The following is a 24,518-nucleotide window of genomic DNA, read 5'->3' on the forward strand; positions in this document are numbered from 1 at the left end:
CAGGCTATTTCTTTAAATTCACGACTGGTTACTCCTCAGCAAGTAATCTTTGTGATATTTGTAACAGCAGATGTTGTCTTTTCTGTTTCTTTAAACCAGAGGTGTCCAACATAAAGCTAATGGGCCAAAACTGGCCTGAAGGAAGCTGCAATGTTGCCTGATAAATCACCAATCAATTCTAAACATAAATAAATAAATAAAATGGTTGGGTTTTTTTTCAAACAAATTAAGTGGCGGACACAATGTAACGCTGAGACTTGAACTGAGATATCGACGATGCTGCCATGAAAGCTGGATACCTCACTGCGGTCAAACTAGTCTCAAAGCCATGCTGCCGGGGTGAGTTTGTAAAAACATGCAAAAACCAACAGCTATAGGAGATTTTTTGGGACGTTTCACTGTATTTTGCACCACAAAGTTTAAATAAAATTGACTTCATGTTGAAATTGTCGTCATTTTCTGAAGTAATTGTTTGGTTTTGTGAAAATATAGACGTTTTCAACATGAGCCACAACAAAGAAAACCTTTAAAGGTAAAGTGTCAAAGTGATGCCACTATTTTACTAGTCACTCTAGATTAAACTGAGCTGTATGTGGCCACTTAAGTAAAATGTTTTGCCACCCCCATGGGTTTGAACAGTCCAGCCTCTTCAGCAGACACTCCCTCTATCATCTAAATATCTTTTGTTTCAACTAGAATTGCAACAAAACTGTAACTCATGGAAAAAGAATATGCAATATACAATATGTCAAATCTATGTCGCTTTCACCTTCTGCCTCTCTGTGGTAACACACTAATATTAGAACAATATGTGAGACCTGAGAAATAAGCAAAGGCATCTGATAATAAGGCTTTTCATTTTCAGTGGGAAATATTTTCATAAATACATTAGAATTAAGAGGGCTATTGATCAATGTCACTTTATTTTCGGAACATTAAAAAAAAAAAGTGAAGAACAAATACTACTGACAATGAAATAAAAGATAACAGGGACATGTCCACTTGAGTTACATGTCGACGTAACAGAATTTTCTGGTGGAACTCCTGATGGTATATCCATTTTTTTCTAAATGACTGATACACAACCTCTCTAATCCATTGGCCATCTGCTGAAGGAAGAATATCCTTCCATTTCAACAAAATAAGCTTCCTGGCAAGAATTAAGATGGTTTAAAGTCGTCTTAGAAAGGCCAACTCTTGAAATCCTAATATCTATGAACAGTATCTAGCTGAGAACCAGTGTTGATGGTTTAGAAATGTTCTGGCTTTATGTAACTACACCTCAGGCGTCTCCTGTGACATCTCTCTCAAAAAATACAAATATAAATGTAACATTTCATCGATTTCCCTTAGCTTTATTTCTATAGATAACACCAACTCTCTTTGACTATGGCTGCACAATCGTTAAAAAAAAAACCAAAACCCTCAATAATTCCATTCCAGTGCAGTTTTACCAGTATTTAGTTGTGATTGTGAGTTGATACATTATTTTACACACACACACACACACACACACACACACACACACACACACACACACACACACACACACACACACACACACACACACACACACACACACACACACACACACACACACACACACACACACAGTGTGGAACACAGGAGAGAAACTCAATGCTTCTAACAGGAGGCATAATTATAATATTATGATGTAAAGTGAGCTATTATACTGATTGAAGGGTTATTTTTTAATTACATTTAACTACTTTTCAATAAACAAACACTGACTTTGAGTAACCATCAAAGCCTCGTCCTGACTGACAATTGTGTTGTACATGTCTTTACCGGTAGAAATATTTGATCATTTTATTCTAAGTCGATGCTTTCCAGGAAACAAGTTGACTCAGTTATTTCTCCTTCCATTTGGACAAAGGCAAGTTAACCTGCTGTTGTGAAAATGATGAAAACCCTCCATAAAATCTATTAAGCGCTGTTGTGTAAAAACACTTTCCACTTCATTAGTCACAAACACAAAACCTAAACCGAAACGTTGGAATATTTTGCCATTCAGTTTAATAATATTAGACACTCGTCTTGACGCAGTGTACTCCAGCTGAACACCACTGCAATCCACCACCTCCACAATGACTATAGAGTTTAATTAAAAACCTCTCAACCATGACTAAACAGTATATCCTTTGTTGTATTTATTTACCGTCCTTTAACCTAGAAGCCTCGTTGACATTAAAAAAAAAAATCTCTTTTACAGGAAAGACCGGAGCAAGGTTGCAGCCATATAAAATCAAGCGTTCTATTAGATATGTACGTGATACACAAATTAACAACAAATGAGTAGACGAAAACAGAAACACAGCTCCTTGAGGACTGTGGTTTCTCAAGAAGAACATGACATTAAGCCACCGTTTGCACAACATTTTCAAGCGAAGATGGAAAACTTTCATTGTGTTTTCGGGGTCAGTATAAATGACAGCATTTCTCGGAGTCACAGGAAATGCAACTTTATGAAAAGGGCTCTCAAAGTAGAACTTTTGGAAAGCACTCTGACTCTGTCTCCGTGTAAACAGGGAAAAATGCAGCTTTTTGAAAACTCTCCGATGATGTAACCCCATGTGTGTTTGGTTTCATTACAAAAACCTACACAAATCAACAGCACTATGTCGGGGCCTGTCATGCTCACTACATCGTTTTCAACGCCTTTGTCCTTTATGTGGAAACGGACATCGTTTTCAAAATGTTGCTATATCAACACGAAACTTAACTGAAATCAAACAAATTCTGCGTTTTTACTTGAAATGTGAAAATGGGGCCTAATTCTTCCGCTTGACATCCTGAAAAATCATTCATAGATTGGAGTGTCTTCATTTCACAAGGTTTCTTTAATTAAATATCATTCCATGACTTTTAGGGCGAACATCCGTCTGTCTGTCCTTCAATCAATCCGTTGCGTTCATTCAGGATAGCAAAGCCCTGGAGCTAATCCCAACTAACTCTGGGCTACACAATATATCACAAATATATCACAAAATCTACTTGTGCAATAAGCATATAGCAAAAGACTGACTGGACTTGATTGAATCCATGCAGTGTGTTTTCAACCTCTGCATCTCAACATATTTGACTAATCAGTAGAAGCCCTCACTGTCCATCAGGTAAATTTGAGTGTGTGGTGCTCCGTGAGTGTGTGAAAGAAAGAAAGAAAGAAAAAAAAAAGAAAGAAAGAAAGACAATCCAAGTCACAGCTGGTTATTGGGGGCAAGTGAAAGAGCGCTGCAATTTCTGTTATTATTGTTATTAAGAACAAATCTTAAAGCACAAAGACGATAATACATCATGTGTATTTGTCAAACAATCGCAACACTGCAAGTCTGAAGATTTTTCTTGGATCATATGATAATTGTGCTTTTCTGTCAAACATTTAGACGGCAACCACATGGAGGCAAGCAAATGAAAACTACTAGAAATTATAGAGACGAACGGTGCAAATCCTCGGATATGCAGTGGTTCGTTCAGATTTGAAGTTTCAGGCCCACTTTTATCTGGACTGGGCTGCTTTACATTAGTGTCTATGCGTGTCTAATAATGTGAGTGGCCAGTGGGTGTGGTTGTAATACAGCAGAGAATAACCTAAGAAATATAACGCGTAAAGACTTTGATGTGGAAAATAAATGGAGTGCCCCTTTTACATAATAATTACCTCGACAGCAGTGGCATGGGATGACACATCCCTCTCCCCCTGCAGTGTGTTCACATTGTCATTCAACACCGCCTGTTTTCCTGTTTTGGTGCGTGGCCCTCTTGTACTTTATTTAGTTGATCTAAAGGAATCGTGATTTATGTACACACAAATGAAAACAGTCACTTTGCTTACATTCAGTCGGCCACCAAACTCTTTGTTAAAGTCTGAAGTGGCATTTTGTGGAGTGCTGGTACACAGTCTGCCAGCTCCTATTAATAGTCAAATTGGGAGAGAGAAGCATCTTTTGAGGTCAATCACTTCCTTCCTCGCTTCGCTTTAAAGCCGCAGAATAGAGCTTGTTAGGCAGGATGAGAAACACGCACAGTTAAAGAAAACACATCCATTTAGCAGCTGTTTCTTCTCCTGTGCCACCTGAATGGAAAAAAAAAAAATATCGCTGCCTGGTTTTATCCTCTGGCTCTTCTCGTGTGTGTGTGTGTGTGTGTGTGTGTGTGTGTGTGTGTGTGTGTGTGTGTGTGTGTGTGTGTGTGTGTGTGTGTGTGTGTGTGTGTGTGTGTGTGTGTGTGTGTGTGTGTGTGTGTGTGTGTGTGTGTGTGTGTGTGTGTGTGTGTGTGTGTGTGTCTCTCATCCGTCGCCTCTCACTTCCTCAACATTCACTTACAGCAACTCAAAAATAATAAGAACCAATTACGTAACTTAGTAGTGCTGTGATGTTTTGTTTTTTTTCCTCTTCCTTTTTTGGTGTTGAATGCTTGTCGTATTTGGATCAAAATGTCATATTTTAATCACTTCCATAATTACTTTCCCTTCAGATTAAAATTCTCGCATTCAAGGGAGAAACCTTCCATTCACAAGCAGTTGGATGAGAGTCTTACTAGCCCTGGGCAACTCAAGATGATGTTACCATGGAAACAAATTGTTCTGCTATCACTCACCGGATGCCTTGCAGGTAAGATATTTTAACACATGTTAAATTTAAATCTCATTGGTTCTTGTTGTGCTGGGTTCATGTCAGTTCACTCACTGTGCGTTTCTTCTGTTTATTCATTCTATCTTAGTCTGACAGTATAAGTATGAGTACGGGTTTGGTTGCTTGAGGTACTGTTACTGGTAACTCTTAGAACTTGCCCATAGTTGGAAATATCTTGGATTAAGTGGCCTTTTGTGTTGACCTGTGAAGAACTACCGATCTGTACAAAATGTGCATTAAGTCGCTGTTTACATGACAGCGTTTTCAGGTGAAAAACGGAAAACCTTGATTCCGTTTTTGGTATCTGTTCATGCGACTGTGGTGCTCGGAGCTACTGAAAATGCAACTTTTTGAAAATAGCTCCCAAGATGGATTGAAAAAAAAAAAATAGTAGTGAGAGATTGACCATAAATGGTGCATCCTAATGCATTCTTGACTACTAAGTACTACTTTGTGACATGTAGATTTTGCTTCTTAACAGTAATATATTTCCTTTTCTCCTTGACATGTTTGCTGATGCATCCAGTACACTTTCTTGCTTTGTTAAAAAGTTGTGTTTTTTTTCTTTTACGGTAATATCTTCATTTCATAGGGGATGGTTTTCACTTGTACCTGTACCTGACTCACCTCACTCCAAACTTCAATACATGTACTTGTTTATGCCCCCTGTAGTTCACACATTGCTTCTATCTCTGCACCCCTAAACTGTACACCTGTAGACTCTGAACTCTGAAATAATTTATATTATCCTCTTTTAGTTTTTAATTGAATAGTCAATGCTTATTTGTTCTCTACAGGCCACCTATAGTTTGGACCCAAGACCTTAGAATGTCAGTGTCACCCATGATTGTCAGCATTTATATCAAAATCAGCATTTTCATAGCAAAAAATATTTTATTCTTCAATGAAAAGCATGATTGATGTGCAGTCATCCGAACATGTGTCAACTTTTTGATAATGAAAAGTTAGATCGATCATTGGTCCATAGATTTAGTCCCACCTGTGTGGATTCTGCAGATATAATTCCTCAGCATCTTGGGAAGGAAATTCATCTAAATTCCTTCTCTCTGCTTCAGCATTTGAACGCATCAGGACGAGTCAGAGAGTTACGAACCAATCAGAGGCTGCCTCTCAAATCGTATAGACCACATTGCATCAATTGACCAATCCCGTTGCTCATTACTGGGCGTAATACAAACCGGAAGTGAGTGGTGAGTTGTGTACTCGAGCCGATAATTCACTATATTTTGGCGGAAAAGGCTTACCGTTTTCACTGGAGAATGTTTTCACACAAACAGAAAGGCTAGGAAAAGTCCAGTTTCCCAGATCGACTGTAGTGTCTTGAAGGTGACTTATTCTGTTTGATTTGACATGTGTGAATCTAATTATGACAGCTTCAGAGCAGGCAATGTCTCCAGCCTCTCCTATGATCTATGCGCCCCGCCGAGCAGGAAGCGAAGGTGAGAAGCACTGGTACCGAAGAAAGATGGGAGGGACGTGTGTCTCATTCATTGCAAGTGGTGTTTCGATAAAGAAAATAAACTAAACAAACATATGCTTCTTTAGCGACGAGAGGATATAATCAGAACACTTCTGAATAACCTCAGAAAGACTTCCCAACCAAAGCTGATTAAGTTGTGCTCGTTACACAAACAGCTTTCCAGCTCGATGCCCTTCGCCGTTCCCCAGCGTGGCGTCCCCCTCGGCACATTTACAGTACACTGCCAGAGACAACTGGGAGCCCAATCCCCATTCCTGTTTACTGCCGCTCCAGATCGTTATCACGATCCACGCAGCGGATCCGGCCTCGCGTTTTAGCACAATCTACTTGCCACCCTGCCTCATTCTGCCCTTGCTCGGCCACCTGGGACTGGAGCGGCGAGAAGCAGCGACACTGCCGGAATGTCAGCCCTTGTTCAAATGACATTGTAAATCCCAATGAATGTTATTCAAATTGGCCCATGGGTAATTCACGCCCCTGTCCCCCGAGGGAGTGAGATCCAAGCAGTCTCACCTTCCTAGCGGACAAGTGTTGTTTTTTTTGTTGTTGTTGTTTTTCAGGGCTGTGTCTGTAGGTGCTAGATCTTATTCAGCGTGTGGGATCGTACTGGAAGCACCTCTAAAAAAACACAGTACAGCTGCTTCATTATCAACATCTGAAGTGACACGCTGCCTGGCTCCACATTCTGGGACGATGTGCCAAATTCTCCAAAATAAACTGACACCTTCAGATGTTTGCCTGGATGGCTTTTCATGCAAATTTACTTTAGGAGGCTGTGAAAGCAAACAGTTGGATGTTGCGACGCACCTTTTGATCTTTTATGAACAGCTTATTGTGCAACGATCTCTCGGAAGTTTTGAGATCTCGGTCCAAACAATTTCCTCGCTTGCGCATGGTGTTGAAGCTGTGATTCAAGGGTCCCGTCTCATTTTTCAACCTGACACATTGTTACCGGCTAAAACCACATGTAGAACTGCTAGCCACATGCTGCAATCTGTTAGCAGTAGGATATTAATTAGGCCTACTCTGGCCGTCTGTTGACTCTGCTTTCATTTAGTACCAGATTGTGTTCCACATCCGTTCCTTTTAGGCTGCTGGCAGATCCTTATGGCCTCAATTAACTGGTGCATGTGTAGTATGACATAGATATTCTGAAAATAGATTGTTGGGCTTTATTTATCTGCCCTGTCAAGTGCCGGGGCTCATTAATTAACGTGGAAAATGTGTGGCTTTTGTTGTTTTAGGCACTCGACTTGAGCTCTCGACTGTTGTGTGACATTACGATGTTGTTTCTGGCAAGGAATTACTGTCGAACAGCGCGGTTTAGGATTAGCGACTTCTGCGCGACTCCATCAGAAACTCGCAAACACCTTAGCCAGCGAAACAATTCCACCGCAATCAAAGCAGCGTGTTCCACACAGTATTTCTTCCGTTTTCACAAGGCAGTCGGGAACAGAGGAGCATAAATCATGTGAAGGACGCTCGCAGCATAGTGCTGATTTATCATGACGATGAAGTGACACAGAGAGTCCAAGAAAACTGTCCCAGTATGCAAAACTGGAGTAAATACACATAAGTGCCATTACCCCCCCCCCCCCCAACACACACACACGCACATACACACTATTTCGAGTGTCAGATTCCTCTGGAAAAACGCTGGAGCGTGCAGAGGAGCAGATTCCAAATATGTCAGCATTAGCGGTTAATGCCAAACAATGTTGAAGTGGGATTTACTTTCCCCGCAGCACAGCCAGCAAATAATGTACACAACACATGATGAGGAGTGTCGGGATGCATTCTTCGCACTTCTTTGTAAAGCACAACACTGTTTTGAGAACAGGAGGTGATATACTGTGTGTAGCATATTGGAAAAAGTATTACACAGTGGGTGTTGAGGAAGTTGCTATATTTCAGCAAGATGGAACTATTTCTCCCCACAGGGTGTGAGTTCAATGCATTCTTCACATATTTTCTCTTTGAGGTCGAAGGGACACATTTCTTCTGGCTTGTATGACTATAGACTTTCTCTCCTTTCTCCAGCCTGTACAGAGGATGTCATATTTCAAGGGCCAAGATGGAGGACGGAGCCAAGTGACCTCATTTTACCAATCAACTCCCCGGACCACCAGGCTACCATCATGTGCGAGGCAGAGGGGAGCCCTCCTCCGCAGTACAGGTAAATTACCACATCAAAGTTACATTCCCCACAAGCCCCGGCCTCGACCTGCTCCCACCTCGCCCCGGCACCCCCGAGCCCGCCTCATGCGGTGGAAGCTCGATTCCGCTTAATTGCTCGTGAATCTTTGTCTGGGCTTCTGCGAAAATCAAAAAGGGGAGGTGGAGAGTGTGGGGTGTGTGTGGGGGGAGGGGGGGGGGGGTTACCGATAGCGCTGTTTGTCATAAATTTGCTAAAGAACAACATTTTCTGGGTGTATATGCACGGAGAGATTGCGCACCATCCAACAAGAAGGCGGACTTCAAAGAGTAATTGCATAATTGAGCCACCATCTCTAATTGAAAAAAAAAGAAAGGCTTATCTGTTTCCAGTCTGTGATGTGGAGTTGGGAGTCAGCGAGCCGCCACTGGGGTTGATGAATATGCCGGCCACCGCCGATATGAGTGGGGTTAACTTTATTAACGATAAGATTTAAGCTGCAGCACAAACCGAAGCTGATGATTTATAATATGGTGCACGGCTTAAGAAATCATGAGGAGATTCTCGTGACTCATTTGCACCGGAGATCCTTTGATATCTCTCCGGCTATTCCCCTGGTGGTGTATCCAGGCAGTCAGAAAATGGCAGCTGGCTGCAGGTTTTTTTTTTTTTTTTTGGGTGATGGTAGATTGTATTTCGAAGCTTGGTCAGCACCATGTAGATGCACAGCAAGCAGCGGGGGGAGAGGCAATAACCTTGTGAGTGACTCTCTGTTAAATGCTTACATTTCCTATAATGTGTCTGTGTTGAAAACATGGCCCAAGCTGCAGCAGCAGCGAGTGGGTGGGGGGGGGGGTGGGGTGTATCATTATACTTGTTGTGCAACCTGAGCCGTTCCAGGCATGAAGGCGAAACCATCACTGGCATTATTTCACCCACAACTTAAAGCCCCTCTGATGCTCACTGGTGTACTTGGAGAGGTTTTCTCTTTCGGGCTCAGTGTGGTGTTAATGCCACATTGGGGAATAGTGTTGTCAGGATGAGCTGCAGCTTTTTCTTCTTCTTCTTCTTCAGCCGAGCCCGCAGAGATCTGACATTGTGCAAGAGCAGGTATACACCTTGTTAGACAATATTTTAACTCGTGCACATGGATGAAACTGAAAATACAATAAATTTTTGTCTTAATTTGAAATATTGAATGTTAACTTGCTACTACCATTATTGTTTGGGGGGGGGGGGGTAAAGTCAAAGATTTAGCAAAAGTAAGAAGCCATTCAAATGAGAAGGGTTAGGCTTTGGGTTACTGGAGTTCATTTATCATGTCACAAGACGAAAATCGTAATGTATTAGCACGGAGATGTAAATTAGCCTGAGCTAGGTAAAAGGTGACATTTAGGCCAGTTTAGTTTCTGGAGGGATGTTACACTATACCGTACGTGGTTCTTTACCACAGCCCGAATATTTACCCCAACATCGCAGAACCTTCACACCTTCTGCAGATGCAGTCGACTGCTTTGCTGCGATTTCAAGTACATCTTCAATTAACTTCATCTCAGGGGCCTTTTCATCTCTGGAAAATGTGTGTCCTTTTGCCGATTTCACAGTACTTCAAAGCTCTCAGTTCCTGTTGGCCGCACAGTGACAACACATATATCTCACGCTGATGATATCCGTGGAGGTCAGCTGCTCTCCTGCTAGGAGTCACTGCCCTCCGTTATGAACGCTTGAAAGTGAAACCAGGTTGAAAAGAAAGACTTGATGCTGGTGTGAGAGAATCCCTCACACTCTAGATTGGCACTTTTGGTAATGCTTTTGAAGGTACTTGTTTTTTTTTGTTTGTTTTTTTTTTGCTTTAATTTCACTTTGAGAAAGGGGTCTTGTGTAATGTTATTTGGGTTTCATCACTTTTTCTGACAGTGATTTTCCCTGACTTGTTTCCCTTTGGGCAAAGATACAACAATCTTCGTTTTTTTTTAAGTGTTGGCGATAAACTAAAAAGCCTAAATTCTCTGCATTTCATTTAACTAGCATTGAAAGTCGAGTTTTGAGAAGTCCCCGTGCTGGCTGTGAGAAACGCTGTGAGCAAATGGTCCTGCTCTGACTTTCAGCGAGAGTCTGCAAACTCTGCACAGAGCCCACACTCCGCAAATGAACTATATTTGTATAATTAGATATGCCAGGCGAGAGGGTATTACATTCAGAGTTGCGCGCTTAATTTCCTCAGTTACTCCAGCTATTAAGTAAAATTCATCCATTTGGCTGGATACCCACACTGAGAATTGGGCCACACTATATTGAATTTGTCAGAGGAGATGACGTTAACCCTTGGCAGGAAGTTGCTGCCGCGGTGGTCTTGTCAGCTCACTCAGGATTAGGTGTGCCAACATTACAGTGTATCGCATGGTGTCGATATCATCTGAGGTAATTTACCTCTGTTGAATGGCACAGTGGGGAAGCGGATATTACCTGGATCAGTTTCATATTCTGATTCCAGTGGAAATAGGCCAAACGAAGCAGAAGTTCAGCCTACCGGGTCAGTTGGAAATAAATAAAAAGAAAAATTCTCAAATATGTTTGGGTGGATATGTTATACATTAATGTGAATAAATAGTGCCGCAGTTAATATAAGGACACGGAGAATAAAATAAGGAGTGACAAAATCTTTATTAGTGTTGTTGGCATCACAAAATGATGTATATATTATTTTTCCTAGGATGATGAATCCATGACCCACCCTACTAAACCTCTTCACTGATTTGATTGGTTGATGTCTATGTTTACCTGGTAGTGCGATGGCTGATGAGCCAATCAGATGCAGAGTAGGGCGGGTCATGACGAGGCAAATGTTGCTAGCCGATAAATTATAGTGAAATTATGTGACAATGAGCAAATACTCTGGATGGATTTTCACGAAGTAGAGTAGTCTTACATGCCACTGTTTCCCCCCCAAAAAGATGTGTTTGGCCCGCTTTAAAAGAAGGTGAAAATCAAGAGGATACACACTTTTCCAGGACCACGACACCGCTGGAGGTACATACCATCTCAGACTACTCGATGTCAATACATAACAACAAAATGCTGCTACAGTACCACAGAAAAAAAACTGGATCAGAGAATTTAATGTAAAAATTAAAAAATATATATAGTAGAAAGTTTTGAGTGTGTGACAAACTTGTGAGGGACTGGAACAAATCAGATGTTCAAGAAAAAAAAAAAAGGATAGTTGTGAGCTAAAAGCTGAGGAACAAATTCTCAAAAGGTTCTTGAAACATACAGATGGTGCCGTTTCATCCTTGCATGAAGAAATAAAAGCAACTGACATGTCAGTTTTTTTTCCTTGACATGAAGCGTTTTGCAACGTATAATCCTAAATGTACGCTAATCATGATAAAAACACCCTATGTGTCTTTGCACTGCACACGATTGGTCAGTATTTGGCTCAATGGTAGTACGCTTGCGTTGTAGTGTGCAAGAGAGCTGTTGACTGTTTTTATTGTGAAATTATTTAGATAACTTTGTTATTACCTGAGTATTTTTAAATGAATCGCGCAATTGTTAAGTGGATTATAATCAGCTAACAACTTAAAGTTAGTGCTCGTTTGCACGCCAAGCTTCACATTTACGCTGCGATGTTTAGAAAAACGATGTTTGAAACGACAGAAACGCTGAAAAAGATATGGTTAGCATGTTGGGTCATGAGTTGGTACCGGTGGATGTTTTTGTGATGAAACCACACCCATGTGCGCAGAGAACAGTATGATGTACACGTCCACAATAGCAAGTACAGGGACATTCGTATGGACAGACAAGAGAGTCGGATTATTAATACCGACTGGGAGTCATGCCACTCTGAATCTGCTATTGTTATTATCCATCTACGCACGCAGAAGAACTAATAACGACGGCCATAGTGCGCATGCAAAGTAGCAGCACTTTAGAAAAGTTGGATTTTTGTCATTTACACGAAGACGGAGCATTTTCTAAAGGTTGCACCTCGGGAGCTGTCTTAAAAAAAACGGTTCTGTGTTCTCAGTGGCTCCGAACACCATTGTTGTGCAAATGTAACCCCAAAATACATTAAAAGTTGTCCGATTCCAATTTAAAATGTATTTGTGTGAACAGGGCCTGAAGATTTAATGGAAGCAAAATAGGAATTTAAATGCCACTGGCTTAGATTAACCAATCTGCAGCTACTTTGCTAAAGCGTTTCCCCTGAAGAATACAATGAATTTACAATAAATACACAGGCAGAATTGAATGATTACATTTTAGGCTTGGATTGAAGATTTACAGTGGAACGCTTCCACACATTTTTGGTGATTTTCTTTCTTGTTGCCATTGTGTTTACCTCCAGGGAATTGTCGTGCCTGTAGGAGAATGTTTCTTGTCACAAAAACCCCATTCATTTATTTATTAGCATTTCAGCCAAGTCCTGGCGAGCTGAAGCCAGTCCCTGCTAAGATTTTGGCAAAAAGGGCGTTGTGAGCCCGCGGATGGGGCAAACACAGAGAGGCACACAATCCCTCATGCACACACCCACACCGAGAGCCAAATTAGAGTCACCAGTAATCTGTTGTCCAGGGAAGGCAGAGAATCAAAGCCAAGGGTAAACATGCAAACTCCACACAGAGTTTCGGTCGGTTTGGATTAGGAAGTTTCTTGCTGTGAGTGCACAACTTGTCCGCAGTGAGCCACAGGAGTTCGGTTGGCCATTGACATGTCTTCAAGGGGAAACACAAAGCACACCCTAGTGGCTGTATAGGAAAACAGCATTGTTTTCAGCATTCATGTAACTAGATATTGTTTTGAAAACATCCTTTGTGTCTGCAGAGTAGCACACTATATATAATAAGATGAGACACCTTGAAGCTTTCTTTGTTCAATGTGTGCAAACTGTGAAAAGACTAAACCAAATAATGCCATTCGACAGCATCCTCCTTTCAATCCTATCTGCTTTTTTTTCTTATGGAGCCCAAACACCCTGCTTCCTGCTGGGAGAGTAAATGCTAAAAAAAAAAAAAAAAAAAAAAAAAAACGCCCAAATTTACAGTTTCATTTTTCCTTCAAACAAAAAACCAAAAAAAAAGCCTCCGTAATTTCCTCAAGCAGCTGGGTGCCAGAAAGGTTGCGGAAACAAGAGTAAAGACCGCTTTTGTCTGGCTCGTTTTGTTGGGCCGAGATGAATACAGATTTGTCGGGCTCGCCGTGGATTTACAGCCGCAGGGTGGCGGCTGTGAGATCGATTCAGGATAAACAGCACCGCTCATGGACGCGGCAATAAAGAAACGTGTCACCCTTTGCATTGGTGTGGCTCGCTGATGTGTTTTTAATTGTCATGAGGCAGCGACGGAGCCTTCGTGGTACCGAGGTAGAGGATTTGAGCCTTGGATGCACCGAAAAATCGAAATCTTTACAATATGAGCAGCCTTCCGTTACAGCCACTGTCCAAAAATGGCCAAGACACAATATGAAGTACTCTTTTCCTCACGTCTGAAGCAGCCAAATTACAATGAAGAGTGGATCGAGGGCAAAATCCTATCTGGGAATAATAGCTCAAAGAAACTGATTCAGTCATTAATTCATTAGTAATAAATACACGAAAGGAAACAAATGAACTGGTTTTGGGGCAAGTGGCCATATATGCCAAATGTGAGCATGTTGGTGGTTGTCTGTCTCTCTGTGATGGACCGGTGCCCTGTTCCGGGGTGTCCTGCTGTCGCCCACAGTTAGCTGGGATTGTCTCCGCCGCCTCGCTACCCTGAACGGGATGGATGGATGGAGGATGGATGGATGGATGGATGTGCGTATATATGGCCACCTCCATATTTTTTTTATATCCTTAAAACTAACCACCTGAAACAATTCTAATTAAAAAAAGATCACTGTTTTTGATAATACATTTTTTGCAGCACACTCGCACAATCTGGTGATCAAGATGAAACAACAGGATTGTGAAAACCTTTTCAATTCAATTCAATTCAATTCAATTCAACGTTATTTATATAGCAACATATACAACACATTTCTAGGCACTTTTAACAGAGAGAAACTCAACAAATCCACATGAGCGACGGTGGAAAAGAAAACTCCCTCGAACAGGAAGAAACCTTTGCAGAACCGGACTGGCCGATTGGGGTGAGGGGATAGAGGACATACAGACCCTGGTTCGGGTGGGGGGCAGGGACTCAGAAAACCATTTTGTGAGAATCTGAGCCTATTTAGAGATATTTTTTAAACTCTAACTTATGAGAAACACACACCAATCATTTCCCAGATTACGTTTTTCAGTTTTTTTTTTTTTTTCAGAAATTCCTTTTTTAAATTGTTTTGGACAGTAACATACCAATATATTTGATAACTTCCTCCAACAACACGTCCATCTCCATAGTATCACATGTTATGTCATGCTTGTGGAGGCTCAGACACTCGTCTCATCGCTCCATGTCCAACACAAGCAAACAATCATGCCATTTATGCTATTTCTGCCATTCAAACAGGTTATAATACGCTCCTGTTTGTGTGGGATATCACTCATCGTGTTAATCTTTGTCGATAAGCTGTGAGCAAAATTCATCATGTTTTCGACAGGGTCTTAATAAATCCGGCCCTGAGTGAACAAGGCAAACTGGAAATGGAACAAAAAAAAACAAACAAACCAAGAACTCCCTGACATTCATTCTCCTGTAATAGCTTGAATATAACAGATTGGTGATATTTACCAGGGATACGGCCGTGGATTAGTCCTTTAAAAGGCTTCCTCACAAGTTGACACTCCCGTCTCGCTGATTTAAATATTACAGTGCAGATATGCTGAGACGAGCGCGCGGGGTTGTCATTTGTGTTTATCCTCATAATCCTCCCGAGTTACAGTCGCTGGCTGGCTTCACGCCGCCTGATTTTGTTGTTTCCAGCGACTGCGCTCCACCTTCACATTGCCCACACCCCGGTGACACGGCGTCTATGCGGACGAGGGGTGGGCTGGTGGTGGTGGTGGTGGTGGTGGGGAGGGGCACTGACAGTCCTCCAGTTGACAAATAGTTCCAGCGTTAGTGCGGGAGCGCACTCCGGGGCCCCGAGCTCTGCTTTATGAATACACCTGTCACTGTGTTTACTATGAATCTGCTGTAACGCAGGATCAAGGGCACAGTAGTGATTGGAAAGGGGAGGGGGGAGAATAAAAAAGTGCTCTGCCGAGTGTCTGCCATCATGTAATGTGACTTCACGCAGATGTATGACTCCAGCTTTGTTTACGGTTGGCACGGGGTAAGAGGGGCATAAATAGAAGCACGAAACAGGTGTGTGTGTGTGTGTGTGGGGTGGGGGTGGGGTTGGGTGGTGGGGGTGGGGGGGTGATGCTCTGAGATTTTTTTTCCCCACTCGTTTTCTTAAGAATTCAATTGCAGCACAGGGCCAGATAACAGGATCGAGAAGCCCTTCCAAGTATGATCGATTTTTATCTTTAGAGGGGTTATTTGTCCCTTTTATAGGGTGAAAAAAATTCCGTGACCCTTTGCCTTGTGAGATCATTTCGACTCCAGCAGAGTAAACTGGAAAGATGTGGGATTGTGAGCAGAAAGAGAGACTATTTCTGTGGCTTCAGGAAGTAGAAATATGGACCGATTTTCTCTGTCGGTGCTTGAAAAGTATAGTTGTATTTATACGACTGGCCTTTGATTTGAGTGAAAGCGTCAGACCTCTGTGCGTCTTAACGCGGGGTTCAACCCGCATGGATCTTTATTAAATTCAATCAGAATAAACATTTCCATCTTTATTTTCCTTTTATTTCTTATCTCCCAGTTCAAGGCGACAAATGTGACATTTAAATTAAAGATTGGCTTCAATAAAGTCTATCACATCCCGCCATGTCACCCGAGCGCTTCCTTTCCGCTTCAGGTTATAAATGCTGAGTTGATTTAAATGCACCTCTTGTAAGCTCAGCACGATGACAACCAAATAAGGAAAATTCTCAGAGAGATGAGTTCAAAGAGCTCGCTCGTTTCCTTTTATTGCTAATAATGCTGCTTTCCCTGTATACTTCATGTGAAGAAAAAGGCTAAAACCATCAGAAACGAATAAAGCAAAGTAAAACTGCTAATAATATTGAAACAGAAAACAGCAAAAAACAAGCTTAAAAAAAGTGTCATAGCTGCTAAAATACAAAAAAAACCGCTAAAATATTTCAAACAGCTGCTTGAAAAGTTGAAATGGCTAACAATGGTAGAACAAAAAAAAATATCTAAAAGGACTCATAAAACCTGCTTTAGAAGGTGAAACAGCAAAATGTGCTGACATGACTATAACAGTTAAAACAAGTCAAATGGATTCAATTGCTTCATTGGGGAGAACAGCTGAAATGGCTAAAAACAACCTCAACAACTAAAATCAGTTACAAGAATGGTGAAAAAAACACACAAAAGAACAAACAATAATAGATGGAATAAGTCACAATAATTAAAACAGCTTTGAAAGCTGAAACAGCTTCAATTGCCAGAATCAGCTCAGACAGCCTTTACACAATTTCAATTGACAACGAAACATTTTTGCGTTTTTGTTTCAGAAAACTTTCATGTTTAACGCGACAATGTTCTGAGTGCGTCTGAATGTCCATGTACATGGAAATGCATGAAACATTTTAAATGAAATTAGCATGTTGGGCCACAAGTTTGTGCTGTAATTTTTTTTTTCTTTTGATGAAACCACACACACACACACACACACACACACACACACACACACACACACACACACACACACACACACACACACAGAACAATATGCTTTAAATATTAATATTGGCAAGTACATGGCCGTTCATATGGACAGACCACTAAGTTGGATTGTTATTCCCGGGTGACTCTCAACTATAAAACCACCAAATCCCAGGAGAATATGGACTGGAAGTCACGACACTCTGGAGGCAAACGTCGTTGTGACTGTCCATCAACTGAGCATGTGCAGAAGAACAGTTCGTGTTAGGCAGATACGTTTTAGCGTAAGCTGGGCCTCAGACTGCTAATATAGCTAAATTGGCTACAACAGCTATAATGGATGAAATGTAAAACATCCAAAAAGTGCAGTGAAGTGCATGAATTTCATTTGGTAGAAAGTGGAAAATCGTTTCTTTGCGTCACACTATTTGCTGACTCCTTCTTTATTCCCCTCCATCCTCTTCCCTTTCCTGTGATGAATCCAGCAGGAAGACACACGCACGCGCACACACACACACACACACACACACACACACACACACACACACACACCACACACACACACACACACACACACACACACAGTGATCACAAGGTGGTTTCAGGGATATGTCCAGGCTTACAGTTTGCTTCAAAACCAAATGAGCATGAATTTATTAAAAAAGCATCGACAATAACTGGCTGCAGGTAATTGCAGGGAGCAATGCTTCAGCAGTTGGATTTCCATTACCAACTGGGAACCATGTGAGTGTGCGCATGAGTGTGTGTGTGTGTGTGTGTGTGTGTGTGTGTGTGTGTGTGTGTGTGTGTGTGTGTGTGTGTGTGTGTGTGTGTGTGTGTGTGTGTGTGTGAATGATGAGCATGTGGTCTGTGTGGTCACCACCGCCTCCAGGGGCGTCTGGCCTCGAGGAAAGCCAGGTGAGCCGCTTGCTGCAGCACAAGTTCCCCCCCCCCCCCCCCCCCCCCCCCCCCCCCCCCCCCAGTCTATTTGATGAGGACGCCTCATGCAAAATTGATGCGGACCTCAAGGTCACGAGGAGTTCATTGCAGAGCATGCTCAGATTGGACCGCGCCTGCAGCACAGCGGCAGGAAAAGCACAGTCTGATTCACCGTAAGCTCCTCCTGGCCGCTGGCGTCCTCCCGTATGCAGCGAGCTTCACTTCAGGCTTACATTATAAACCTGCACCTTATCTGTTTTACACATTCAGCTTAAGAAAGGTTTACAGCTGGATGGGCGGCACTTTCTAAGTGAGAACAATTAGTGCTATCATAGCTTGTGCTTACTAGATTTTTGCTGAGCGTGCGCCGCAGGAAATTGGTTATTGATTATAGTTAATTTAGCTGAATCTTGTTTATCCCAAAGATTTGGCTTTTGGAGGATGCAGTGTTTTCTGGTTGACACAACTTATGAATACGTGTTGTCAGCAGATCGACCAAAGATCGACTTTTGGACGCTGGAATTTCTTTCAAAACCAGACAACTTCTTTCACTGAACTAATGCAGACATTCAATCTATCGCTCAGAAATTCTGGAAATCTTTACCGTTTGATAAAGTTGGTGTTTGGTCACAAAGATACAGAAAAGATGAAGTCATTCACATTCCCCTTTTTCAAGTGAAAACAGAAAGCTTACGTGAGAATCGTGCTCGGAGCCACTGAAAATACAACTTTCTGAAAACGCTCCAACTCCAATGCTTCCATGTCTCCATGGAAACGGGCGAATCTGCTACTTTTCTGGAACGTTGCTGCTGCATGCACCACGACCGTAGTAAATAGTTATTCTGCACACGCTCTTACTTTTCTTAGTTTTACGTACTTTTCGGAAATAAAAACGATGGTGTGTTTTCATTTGAAACCGTATGAGCCGGGGCCTGAGTGTTGTGAAATAAATGCTGTGCTATCAATAGCTAAGTAAGATTTAAAGGTGCCACCGTCCAATGAGGAACAGTTTCAGTGCTTGATTGGTCTCATGTAGACAATTTAATTGTTAGAAATAAAAATCACTGTGATGACACTTTAATTAACTCACAACAACTGATTACAATTTACTTGCGTGTAAGCTGCTTACAAATTGGTGTTCATACCTGCAGTACAGATGACTTCATTAAAAGCACAATCACCTTCTATTGATCTGCGCCATTAGCATTACTCACCATCTCTGGCTTCAACTCGAAAATAATAAACCTAAATTAGGCCTTTTACTACTGACCGGTTAACAAATCATCAATTTGTTCGTAAGCTAAAGGGAGGGTTGTCTCGTTTGGTCATTTCTGAGAACTAATCATGATTAAAACGAGGAGGAGGGATTTAAAACTGATTATATAAAAAAGTGAGGCCAATAAAAATTATTAAACAAAATTATAAGGCAAAAACAAAAAGTCAAACAAGGACGTGACAACATACATACAGTACATGACTATACTTCATTATAGTCATTACCAGTAAACTGTTTCGATATGAAAGACATGAGGAATCATGGCATCAACTCATATGTCCTACTTGACTAATATTATTGTTATTATAATAGTTATTATTATTCATGAAGTTTCACTCCCGGGGTGTGAGAGTCGGCAGCCTTGCTTTAATTTGATTTTAAAATGCCTTTATTTGATGTTTTGTCCAGGTGGTGGGTAAAATCTAGGGATGGGGCCGATCCCATCCAGTATCGGTACGCTTAAAAAAATTAACTCTTTCGATGAACTTAAAAAAAATCATGGAAAGAATTTCCACATGATCATACATCTTTCATTTAACATGAAACATTTCATTTGATCTAACTTACAAAACTTAAGTTGGTTTAACCTAATTTACTTAGGGCCACTCAATTTGTTCACAAGATTTGGATCCAAGTATATTTACTCAGGTAAGTAAAACCCAATTTCATAGGCTTGGATCAACTTTTGTGACTTAAGTTGCTCCGACTTCAGTCTATCGAGTTGGTCCAATGGAATTGCGTAATGTTTAGAGAAAGACATTTAATCTTGTGGAAATTCTTTCCATGATATAATCAAGGAAAATCTAAGTATTGCAATTGAGTTAATACTCAAAAAGGATATCTCTAATGCCAACAGACTTGGTCTCAAGTGTGTAAACAAAAGACAAGACAAAGAGATGTCATGAACAGTATTTTAATTAAAAGAACAGTAGCTTACTTTACCAAAACAACAAAACTGGCCAAAATAAATAAGTGAAAATTAGTTAAAAAATTTTTACAATAACTTCCTTAAACAATACAGTAAAAAATGTGGGACCAGTTGAGAACTACTTTGTTTTAGATCATAATTACGATGGAACTTAGTACACAATATACCGGAAAATGAAAAGCATTACAAGAGTCTTTGCTTCTGCAAATCATAAATGCTGTTGGAAAAAGGGGAAATACACTCTCAACCCACTTGAACTCAAAATCAAATAACTTTCAACTGTCCCTTGAAATGTCAGGTACAACATCCTGTGTTGACAAACACTTCGATAGTGAACTTAGAATCTGTTATTATAACCAAACAAAAAGATTTGTCCTCATGTGAACAAATTAATCTCACTGTTTTTAGTGCCTGAACTTTTGCAGATAGTCTGTTCCAGTCAAGCTCCCGGATTATTTTCTGCACAGCTTCAAACGTGTATTTCAGTTCTTGGTAACTAAGGCAAGATGGTCAATGCAAAAGGCACGTTCTGCAACTGACTGAGTACTGCCACCCCCTCCACAATGAGTCCAACGTCCTCTGAAGCATCACCGGTCTCCCCACCTTCGTGTCCAATGACATAGATGCCACAGACGGTCTCTGCCATGGCTGCCTCACTGTTTTCGTCGTCCTACTGTGACAAACAAATAAAAACATTGTATTAACTGGTGTTCATTACATCCCTTCTCATGGAAAGCATTTTTTTTAAACAATACTACTGTAAAACAGCTGAAATAAGGAGACTGGATAGTTCCCAATAGAAGAGTGCCACCTAATCTCCCCTTTTCCAAAAAGGTGGAAACAGGAAGTGGTGGATTGATGTTACAAAATGCCAAAGGTATTTTTTAAAAAATAAGTTTTGAACAATAGATGTTCGTAAAATGGCAATCCATACTTTTTTGAAGTGTGTTAATTCTGTTTAAATGTATCTGGTGAGTATGCTCACAAACAGTCATTTTAACACACACGGACACACACGAAAGGACTATCACAATATATATTGTTATGCTTCAAATTATGTCGCAATGTAGATTTTAGGCTATGTTGCCCAGCACCGCGTCTATTGAGAACTATAGACAAGCTCAAATTATGAGCAGCTGATACTACATTACAAAGATCTCTGAAAGCCTCTTACCAATTTCAAAGCTGTGAGCCCACAAGGAATCTGTATTGGTACTTAAAGTCAGGATTGCCTTACTGAAGACCTCGACTGCAAATGGACTGTTGTGATTCTTTTGAATTCTGCACACACCTGTAGACAATAAAAAACAAAACAAAGGTACACGAAGCTCAAATTTCCTATCGCAGCTAAGTCATGCAAATGCATAATCCACATATCTGTCAATTAGCTCCCTGCATACAAAGACAGAGTGCTGGTCATCAAATCGTTTGTGAAGGTGCTGGCCACCTTGTTTTGAAATGAACTATCATGGGTGCATCTTGACAGGGGACGTGTCGGTGGACAGCAGAAGATGGTGGCAGAAAGCAACGGCTGTAATATTTATAACAGACAGATGATTTAATATCAGTGAGTGGAAAACATTACTTTCATCAAATGAATCTGCTTGTTGTACAGAATTTATTTTTATTGGTTTCTTTCACCAATAACTAGGGTTTTTTTTTTTGGATGATGATGTATGTCAAGGCCTGCAACATTTATTTATTTTTGTGATCGAGTATTCTAATGATCATTCTGGTAATTAATCAAATAATTGGATAAAGAAAAAATTACTTTAATTTCATATAGGTATTTCAACTTAATTTTACAGTAATACATGCCAGAGAAAATACTAAAAGTCAGTTGAACAACCAATTCAATTTCAACAGTGTTGGTCGAAATTCACGATCAAACCTTGAACATTCAGTTCCAAATAAAAACAATTTCAGTCACATTTATTTTTCAAATTAACAAACGTTTTGTTCTGGATTTAGCTTCATAGTAGACAACGTTCATTTTCTTTCCCGCTCTTTTCTCATTTGATGACCTCATAGGCAAAACCTGGGACCCTCATTGTGACACCTGGTGTCCCTCAGTGGTCCCGAACCCCAGCTTGGGAACCTGCTGCTGCAGCTCCATCCAGCTGTAGTGTGATTACTTCAAATGTGAATATGTGGCAAAGTATTAATTGATAACGTGAATGAAACGCAAAATCACTGCAGCCTTATATTTTCTGGGTAATTTTCTAACACTGATCTCATACGCCAACAAACGTGTCTCTGTGCACGAGGGGTGCGAAGCGCCAAATAGATAAATAAGACGATATGAGCCGACGGGCACAGTTTGCCGGGGGCTCGGGGTCCTTCACGATACCCCCGCCAGCCTCCCCGTGGGCCCGGCGCCAGTCTAAAGCCCACTGCCCGCGAGGACCGGGCAGTGCTGTGACAGAACGTTTAGCTCAGCTCTTCGAGAAGAGCAGAGCTCTTTGGGGCCTTGAACAACGTTACTGGGGAATTAAACTAGTTAACAAAGTAACCTCGTGAAGTAGTAAAATCTGCAGATAACGACATTGCCGTCTGCGACATCATAGCCATGCAGATAGCGGATGGCTGCCATTTTTAACTGAAGAAAACATTAAATTAGGTCGAAATACACTAATATCGCGTTTAATATTGCTTGATGGGATTTATTTGCTTCGTTTGCATTTTGAGGCATTTTAAAAGCAAATGATAGAACAATCTTACCTTTCCAACCGCACGCCACCCGGGAATGTTCCGGCGGGACAGGTAGTGTCCTCGCGTCCCTGCTGATCCCGTGACGTGTTCTTGCGATATCTGTCATCCGTTCCCTGGAAGGGCGAGACAACTTGATAGTGTCCTGTTCTTTTGACTTTATTGAATCAAATAAAAGCTAAGCAGTTCCCTTTCAAGTAAATCCTGCAGGATTTATTCATGTTAATTTTGTAAGCATGAGATTGTATTGTACAAAATGCATATTTCACTTAAGTAAATGTAGCAGCCAACCAAATTCCTTTTTTTGACTGTATCGGGTTCCGACACCAACATAATTCACGGATCGGAAATTTCCGGTCCAACCTGTGGAGAGTACCGATCTGTGAAGCCGCATCTGTGCTTTACTGTCTGTTGAAATGACTCGACAGTGTTTCCCTGCAGGCTGCTCAGTTCGCTGGCTGCAAACTGTGGACTGGATATCCTGAAGGGAGGCGGGTCTCAATGAGACGCGGAGTAACAAGTCAGGAAATCCATTCCACAGTTTGCAGCCAGCCAGCAGGCTAACGTAGCAGCACTGTGCTATCCGACTTTTCATGATAACATGTCACTGTTTGGACATAATTTACGCTCAAAACACCACAGAGCAACGTGCAATGTTTACAATACTGTAGTACAGCAGAGCGGCCGCTCTGCCGCCAGACGTCACCGTTTTAAAACGTTTTAAACGCCAGATCAGAGAACAGCACTGACCACTGCATCAAAACAATGAGAAGCAGCTCCTCCACGCTGTAGCAGGTGATTCACACCTCCGTGAAGCTGCGTCCTACTTCACGTAAAACTCTGTGAAAAGAGTCTTGATTGTTTGTGCTGCATTGCTAAAGAATTTCCCCAGGGGTTAATAAAGTGATTCTGAGGTTTTAAAGAAAGAACTTGAATATTATGAGATGATGGCGTCACATAGACCCCCAAATTGAACAAAAACAGTTTGTACTGCTTCCTTTTCTGACTTTATACTAACCTCAAGTTGCCTTTTGAGAGAATACATGCATTCCTACATTTCATACTTGCCTGTATAGAGGAGTTTTTTACAGCCTCGTATAAAATCAACAATAATGATAATAACATTAAACCAAACAGAGCTCTGGTATCGGAATAGTATCGGTATCGGAAGATTTCAAAATTCAGGTTTCGGGATCGGATCTGACGTGAAAAAATGTGGATCGGTGCATCCTCAGAAAAATCCCATCAATAATAATGGGAGGGACAAGTTGTAGCCCCCCTGTCTGCAGAATGAAGGATATATCACAATATTGCGAGGTGTTTCCTCTGAGAGAAGTTGCCGACAGACAACAAGGTGTTTCGTCATATTTATCTATTTGTCATCTGCTGCATTCGGAGGATCGCTATGATCAGAGCAGAGAGGAACTTTCTCTAGCGCACTGAGAAAAGTCCTGCATCAGATTAATTGCTCTACTTCAATGCATTTGATTTTAAGCACATTATTTTGTAATCATTTTTCGTTCACATTTTTGATTTTTTGCATCATGCTGCTGTTGATTTTTTTGTTTTTGCTGGTGATTGTGACACATCGCTGACAAAAGACTGTTCAACTGGCACTCGATATTAAAAAGGGTGCTCTAGACCAAAGTG

The 24,518-nt window shown here is 41.2% G+C and overlaps 1 protein-coding gene across 1 annotated transcript in view; it reads left to right on the forward strand.

Moving 5' to 3' along the window:
• Window positions 1-4,576: 4,576 nt before the first annotated feature.
• Window positions 4,577-24,518, forward strand: part of cntn3b (contactin 3b) — a gene marked incomplete at both ends in the record, with an annotated part of 79,852 nt that continues 59,910 nt past the window's right edge. Inside the window, 2 exons of the mRNA XM_080462520.1 lie at window positions 4,577-4,631; window positions 8,194-8,329. Of these exons, the coding sequence (XP_080318646.1) occupies window positions 4,577-4,631; window positions 8,194-8,329 (191 nt within the window). The remainder of the gene's footprint in view (window positions 4,632-8,193; window positions 8,330-24,518) is intronic.

This window comes from Lipophrys pholis (assembly GCF_963383615.2).
Source record: "Lipophrys pholis genome assembly, chromosome: 4".
In the NCBI taxonomy this organism is placed as follows: domain Eukaryota; kingdom Metazoa; phylum Chordata; class Actinopteri; order Blenniiformes; family Blenniidae; genus Lipophrys; species Lipophrys pholis.